This window comes from Dendrobium catenatum, unplaced genomic scaffold (genome assembly GCF_001605985.2).
Source record: "Dendrobium catenatum unplaced genomic scaffold, ASM160598v2 fragScaff_scaffold_231, whole genome shotgun sequence".
Lineage (NCBI taxonomy): Eukaryota > Viridiplantae > Streptophyta > Magnoliopsida > Asparagales > Orchidaceae > Dendrobium > Dendrobium catenatum.
The window spans coordinates 13,148,463-13,155,180 of NW_021318693.1; the positions used below are offsets into that span (position 1 = coordinate 13,148,463).

Consider the following 6,718-nt stretch of genomic DNA (forward strand, 5'->3'; position numbering starts at 1 on the left):
TGGCGACGACGGAGGAAGAAGGGTGCTGTAGAGCTAATGAGCTCTGATACCAAGATAGAATTCTTGACAGAGGAAATCTCAGTAGAGAGTAGAGAAAGGAGAGAGACGGAGAAATGAAAGAAACAATTCTTATTCAATTATTACAGCCAACTGTCTACATATATATAGAGTTACACTTAAGATATAAAGCCAAGAAAGTGCATACGTGGCAGGTTCCTTAACAGTTTGAAGGGTAAACCGTAAGCAATTACAGCACTTAAATTATGTTGCTGCTCATTACTTGCTTTCCTGCTGATTATTGAATACTTCCTTTTGCATGAGCATTTATTTTGCTTCTCTCAATCGTATTAAAAGAATTAAATAATAAGCTTCTTTATAATTGAGGCTATGAAGATCATCGGGACTGATCACTCTCAGCCCTCCCATTCTGCTTAGACAAGTTAAAAACAAAACAGAACAAAACAACCGAAGAATGTGCAAGTTTTTCTAATTAAACTTGCTTTGCTTGTGCAGAACCGGTTAAATTTAGTACACGTCTTGAAAAAAACATCTTCTTTTCTATTCATTAAGTAAACTTGTTGAATTCATTCAAATCATCCTTATCGTAATCTGCTAAAACTGATAAAATATATGAAAATTTGGTGCTTTTGCTCAGAATTGCTCACTATTTCCGTAACTTTCATAGCAAACTCAAAAGGTTCTATCAACAGTATGAGAAGATTAAACAAAATACATATAAAGATAGAGCTACTGAAGTTAGAGAAACGAACAAATTGAAGAATTTAACAGAATATGCATTTTTTAAGCAAAATCAAAACAAAAAAAAATTCCTTTTGAAATAGTCTAAGAATATATTTCTTACGGCTACACAGTTCAATTTATTTGATTGTAAAAGCTATTTCTCATTATGCATGATACAATTATGAGAACAAGAAAAAAAAAATTTATTGAATGCACTACAACAAATCAACTTGACTCACATTATGCATGATACAATTATGAGAATGCCAAAATTACAGTTTTAAGATCATGATTACAAAAATCAATCTATGCATGAGAAAATGAATCTATCTATAGCCTATTTATAAGAAGTTTTGGCCTGTTGCATTTGGGCGTACTCTAAAATTGCTCTCTCAAAGTGCTGAAGCTCTTCATAGCTCATAATTTGAGCATCAACTCTGTTGAACTAGAACGGCAGATTCTTTCCAGCCATGGCTTCAGCAAAATCAAACTCCCAATGATTTCCTGCCTCTTTCTCCGGGGAGATTTCTAACTCACGGCGGAGGAGGGAGTCGGCTATGGTGTTGGAGCAATAGAGCTCTTCAACCATGGCTTCGACAGAAGCAGAATTCAAAGCATCTTCTTCTACATCTTTTTCTGGGTATGAATCAAATTGAGAGCAGAAGTAGGCGTCGGCTGTCATGTCTTCAGCAAAAGCAGATTCCCAATCAACTTCGCTCTCTTTCTCTTGCGAAATGTCAACTTGAGAACAAAGGAGAGAATTCAGGATTTCAGCGTTAGAGCAATAAAGCTTCCCAGTTTAAGAGAAAGTGAGGATCCCGATTTTGGCTCCGGATAAAATCGAGAGCTCCTCCGCCTTCTTAAACAGCCATTTACGGCGCTTTGAAAAACAAACCATTCGTGCTTCGGCCTTCTCTATCAATTTATTTTCCAACTTTTTCCTTCCTTTTTCGGCCATGAGGAAGACTTTTTTGCAGACAGAAAATGGGAAATCGGAAAGAGGGCAAAGCTCAGGAGAAAATGAGAAACAAAGATAGAAGTTTCTAAACTGCATGTAAGCTATACGAACCTCGGTTATTCTTCCATTTCCATAACACGATCAAATCTTTTTGGCGGAAAACAAATATTCTGCTATTCAAATTTTAATTTCTTCAATATCTTCCAAATTTCTTTTTCTTTCGTTTGAAAATTCTCCACCATAGGATACAAAATCTAGTAATGAGTCTCAAACCCAATCTATCATTTCCTTCACATCTTGTAATTGTTTGGTTAACACCAAAATGTATGTCCTTATGGAAGCCTCAATAAATGGCCCTTGGTGGCAAAAAACAGGGGTGGTTAACACATATAAACTTATACACTTAATTGAATTTATTAACCAACAAACATGAACCACAGTCTTGTAAAAATATAAAAGAGAACAGCCTTTGATAAACAGTTTAAAACAACAAGCAAGTGATTTCACAGTGATTGATAAATTGTGAGTAGATCAATCTCACAAGAGAGTATACTTGTCAAGCCAGATATTTTGCTTGGAGAATCTGTTGTTAAGCCTTTTTTTTTCCTTCTTGTGTAGGAAGAACTCAAATCATAATGTAGCTACACCAGCAAATGGATCAAAGTGGCTTCTCTGAATTAAGATCATGAGAATATATTCATGAACACAACTAATGAAGAATTAGTCTTTTATTATAAATGAACGGACAAGAAAAAAAGAAGAAGAGCAAACTACTGAAACCTGCTTTGCTTGTGCTGAAACTGTTAAATTTAGTAGACTTGTTAAACAAAACCATCTTCTTTACTATTCATTAAGTAAACTTGTTGTTCTCTGCATTCAGCGAGGTTGCTGTACTGATATGCAATATTGAAGCTGATTTACTTATGTTGAATATGTTATTGTTATTAATTTTTCCAGAAATCTGCCAAAAGCTTGATTACTGTTTGTTGAATTCATTCACATCACCCATATCGTAATCTGCTAAAACTGATAAAATATATGAAAATTTGGTGCTTTTGTTCAAGATTGCTCGCTATTCCCATAACTTTCATAGCAAAATCTGAGAGTTTTTATCAACAGTATCAGAAAATTAAATAAAATACATATAAAGATAGAGCTACTGAAGTTAGAGAAACGAACAATTGAAGAATTTAAACGAATATGAATTTTTTAAGCAAAATCAGAACAAAAAAGAAAAATTTATTGAATGCATGATACAAACCAATCCAACTCCCATGATGCATGATACAAACCGACTTAACTCACATTATGCATGATACAATCTATACATGAAAATGCCTCAATTACAATTTTCAGACAATGATTACAGCAAACTATCTATACATGAAAATGCATTCTATGAATGAGCTACTGCATCTGTTCATACTCAAACAAATTGCCGTAGTTTTTGGCCAACTGCATTTGTTCATACTCCAAAATTGCTCTCTCGAACTTCTGGAGTTCCTCATAGTCCATTTTCTGGACGTCAGGTTTGTTATACCAGAAAGCCCGAACATTTCCAGTTAGGGCTTCAAGATAATCAAGCTCCCAGTAGTTTTCGGCCTCTTTCTCAGAGGAGATATTGAACTGAGGATCGAGGAGGGAGTTGAGAGTTTGAGCATCGGAGCAGTACATCTTTCCGGCCTGAGAGAAAGCGAGAACGGCAACTCTAGCACCGGATAAAACTGAGAGCTCCTCCGCCTTTTTGAACAGTCCCTTGCGGCGCTTTGAGAAGCAAACCATTCGGGATGAGCTATTCTCTATTAGTTTGTTCTCCACCTTTTTTCTCCCTTTCCCGATCATCTTGACGGACAAAGACAATCCAGACGAAATCAGATATAGGAGACCGCGAACGAATATTTGCAGAGAGAAAATGAGAGATCGGAAGTAGGCAGTGCTCAGAAAGCGAGAGGGAGAAAGACAGACAGAGAGGATTGAGGCTTTCTGAATCTCAGATAAGGTATGCAGACCTTAGCCTATTCTTCCAATTTATAGACGCTGCACTGATCGATCAAATCTTTTTGGCGGAAAACAAATATTCTGCTATTCAAATTTTAATTTCTTCAATATCTTCCAAACGGTCTTTTTTTTCGTTTGAAAATATTTCCGTCAGTCTTTTGTCGTCCAGAAAATTTTTATAATGTTTTTTTAGTGAAAATAATCTGAGATTATTCTAATTCTATCTCCGAATTTTATTTTTTCATTTCAAAATTTTCCGTTGAATTTATATTCAAAATTTTAAATTTTATTTAGGATTAATTATTTAAATGAACTTAATCTGTAATTATATCTCTTTTGTAAATTATTAATAAATGATCAGACCCCTTATTAATAGATAATAATTTTTATAAAATTACGATATAATTAATTCATTAATAATTAGTGATACGAACTCAAAAAAGCATCTTGATCGGGCACGAATCTCAATGCAAAATCAAATTGGAAACTTCAAAAATTAAATTCGAGGTTACTTGAACTCCGATTTCAACTAAATTATAGTCAAACTAAGCGTCTCGGAAATACGAACCCAACGACACCAAATTCGACTCATCCATACACTACATTCCAACTCAAGGACATCAACAAAAAATGTTTCCAGCTGACCTAAGTAGTCTGCCAAAACAAATTCCTGAATTCATCACAGCCGTTCGTGGAAGGACACCTCAACCTCAACGGCGGTTGATATTGTTGCCTCTCTTATCCTTATCTTTATTCTATTAAAAACTATTTAGTTATGAATTATGTACACAGAAAACAGTTTTTAAAGTCAACGAATTTAGCATGGTTGAAAGTTCTCTGTTTCATTAATGTTCTTCATCGGTTTCTCAAATCCCTTCTCAGCTGCCTATGTTAAATGCTTTCTAATAAGTTATGTTGCTCCAAAGGAATTTATCATCCTTTCAATGCAAATCATTTTTGGCAAGCCAAAGTTGCTAAAATTGTATATTGGTGGTGCTTTACTTTAAAATTCTTAAATTTTTCTTAAGTGCTTGAAAAATAACTTTTTTTTTGAGTTGAAATGTACTGTTTATTTAGTCTCTTTTGTGTTGAATCCTTTGGGTATTCATTTGAATTTATCGAAAAAGTATCATTCACATTTCTTATCCAATTTTTATCAAAGAATCATATCAAAGATCCTTAGACGTAAAAAATCAGTTATGAGCCTCATTCCTCAATCTATTTGGCAACGAAGTATTTGTAAAAATTGGTTCAAGTTTATGCTACTATGATTCATCACTTAAAGTTACAAGATTTAGATAAAATCATTCTTATTTTCATTAAATTCAAAACCTAAAGTATTACTCTCGATCGTAAGCCATGTAGATTTAAGGCTTTGGTTTTGGAGACGACTTCTTTATGCCCTCTTAAAGTAAAATTTTGACAAAAAAATTAATTTTGTAATAAAATAAAAAAGTAGCTTTTAAGAACAGCAATTAAAAAAGTCTGTACGACTTTCGTTTGAGTAGCATGGCCACTACTTTTTTTGTTATTTTTTTTACAAAAAAAATTTGATGCTTAAGAAAATCTGCTTTAGAAAATTATTAAGATAGTTTGTTCTCAAACGAAAGTCTTAGTTTGGCTCTAAAAACTATAGGCATAGTATTGGGTAGCCTAAACATTGAACGAGAATTAAGGCTTCGGTTTGGGACGGCTTTTTTTGTGCTTTTTTGAAGCAGCTTTTCTAGTACAAAAAAATAATTATTAAACTAGAGAAAGCTGCTTAAGAAGCAACAAGAAGCCGTCACCAAACGAAAAACCTAAGGTTTGTGTACTCTTACCCAATTAACGAATAATACTTGAGTAGGGCCAAATCTCCTTAAGTCTCATATTATTTATATATAATTTCAGAATCCATTGGTTTTAGATTTACAATTTTATATATTGGCTGCACAGTGTCTAACATTTTTGGTATGTTACAATTTTTATACTTGAGAAATAGGCTTTTACAACCAAATAAATGAAACTGTCGCGTAGCTGTAAGAAAATATTTTTTTGTTAGAATATTTCAAAAGGAAAATAAAAAAAATTATAATACCTCAAAAACTTTCAAAAAAAAATTTATTATTTTCTTATTAAAACCTTCTACAACTACTTTCTAAAAATTACAATCTACGACAACAACACTTCTTCAGAGAATTTTACTTTGAAAACTTATCTTAGGATAATTTTTGTACACTTGATCCTTTATTAATTAAACAACTTTTTTAAGACAGATACTAATGTTGGCGGGTTTGAATATACGCGGCGATAGAGTTTAACTATATGTCAACTTAAGTTTGTCTACCGGCATTATCTAGGCTCACGAACAAAAAGCACAAGATTTTTTACGTTTGGGGAAAACCCTGAAGGGTGGAAAAAACTATGAGGCCTAGCCCAGTTTTTGAATAATTGATTCTACTAGAAATATTAAGTCGGATTACAATGGGTTTATTCGCCTCGAGGGGCAATAGATTACAAATGAACAACTGATACGAATAGTAAGCATGGGCCGGCGTGTGAGCTGTCAGGTCGTAGGATGGCAGTCTTGACAGAACTCGGGAATCAGAGTTGTATTGGTCTGATGAAGGGGGCCTCGATAAGCGAAGGTGAGGGGCCTCTTTTTGCAAAGGTGAAGGCCATCTTGACGAAAAGGTGAGGGCCTCATGCGTGAAGGTGAGGGCCTCTGCGAAGGTGAGAACTCAGGTAGTGGCTCGTAACACGGCGAGGCTTTCGGTGGAGGCTCCGGCGAGGCTCCGCGAGGTCCGGGCTGATATTGAACCCCTTGATCATGGACCGTTCGTGAAGCATTTGGCCCTTAATGGACTTTGTGAATTCATGAATTACTTGTTGGGATTTGTCTTTCGTCGAGTACACCGCCGATTTGACTAATAAAGCTAGTCATATTTTAAAACAGTTTTTGGTAACTCAAACAGCGATATGAAGCTTGTCCAACAGCGCTTTGGGTCCTTGATTTGGGTTCATGTCGGCTCTGGATTGAGA

At 34.7% G+C, this 6,718-nt stretch overlaps 1 protein-coding gene across 1 annotated transcript; it reads right to left on the reverse strand.

Moving 5' to 3' along the window:
* Positions 1 to 2,959: 2,959 nt before the first annotated feature.
* Positions 2,960 to 3,671, reverse strand: LOC110108540 (floral homeotic protein PMADS 2). Its single transcript, XM_028693081.1, has one exon. It carries the CDS (start codon positions 3,539 to 3,541, stop codon positions 3,107 to 3,109), a length of 435 nt encoding a protein of 144 aa, XP_028548914.1. The 5' UTR covers positions 3,542 to 3,671; the 3' UTR covers positions 2,960 to 3,106.
* Positions 3,672 to 6,718: the final 3,047 nt, after the last annotated feature.

Bases quoted from the DNA above. Each gene is read 5' to 3' on its own strand.
- LOC110108540 (XM_028693081.1), bottom strand. From the start codon at position 3,541: ATGATCGGGAAAGGGAGAAAAAAGGTGGAGAACAAACTAATAGAGAAT.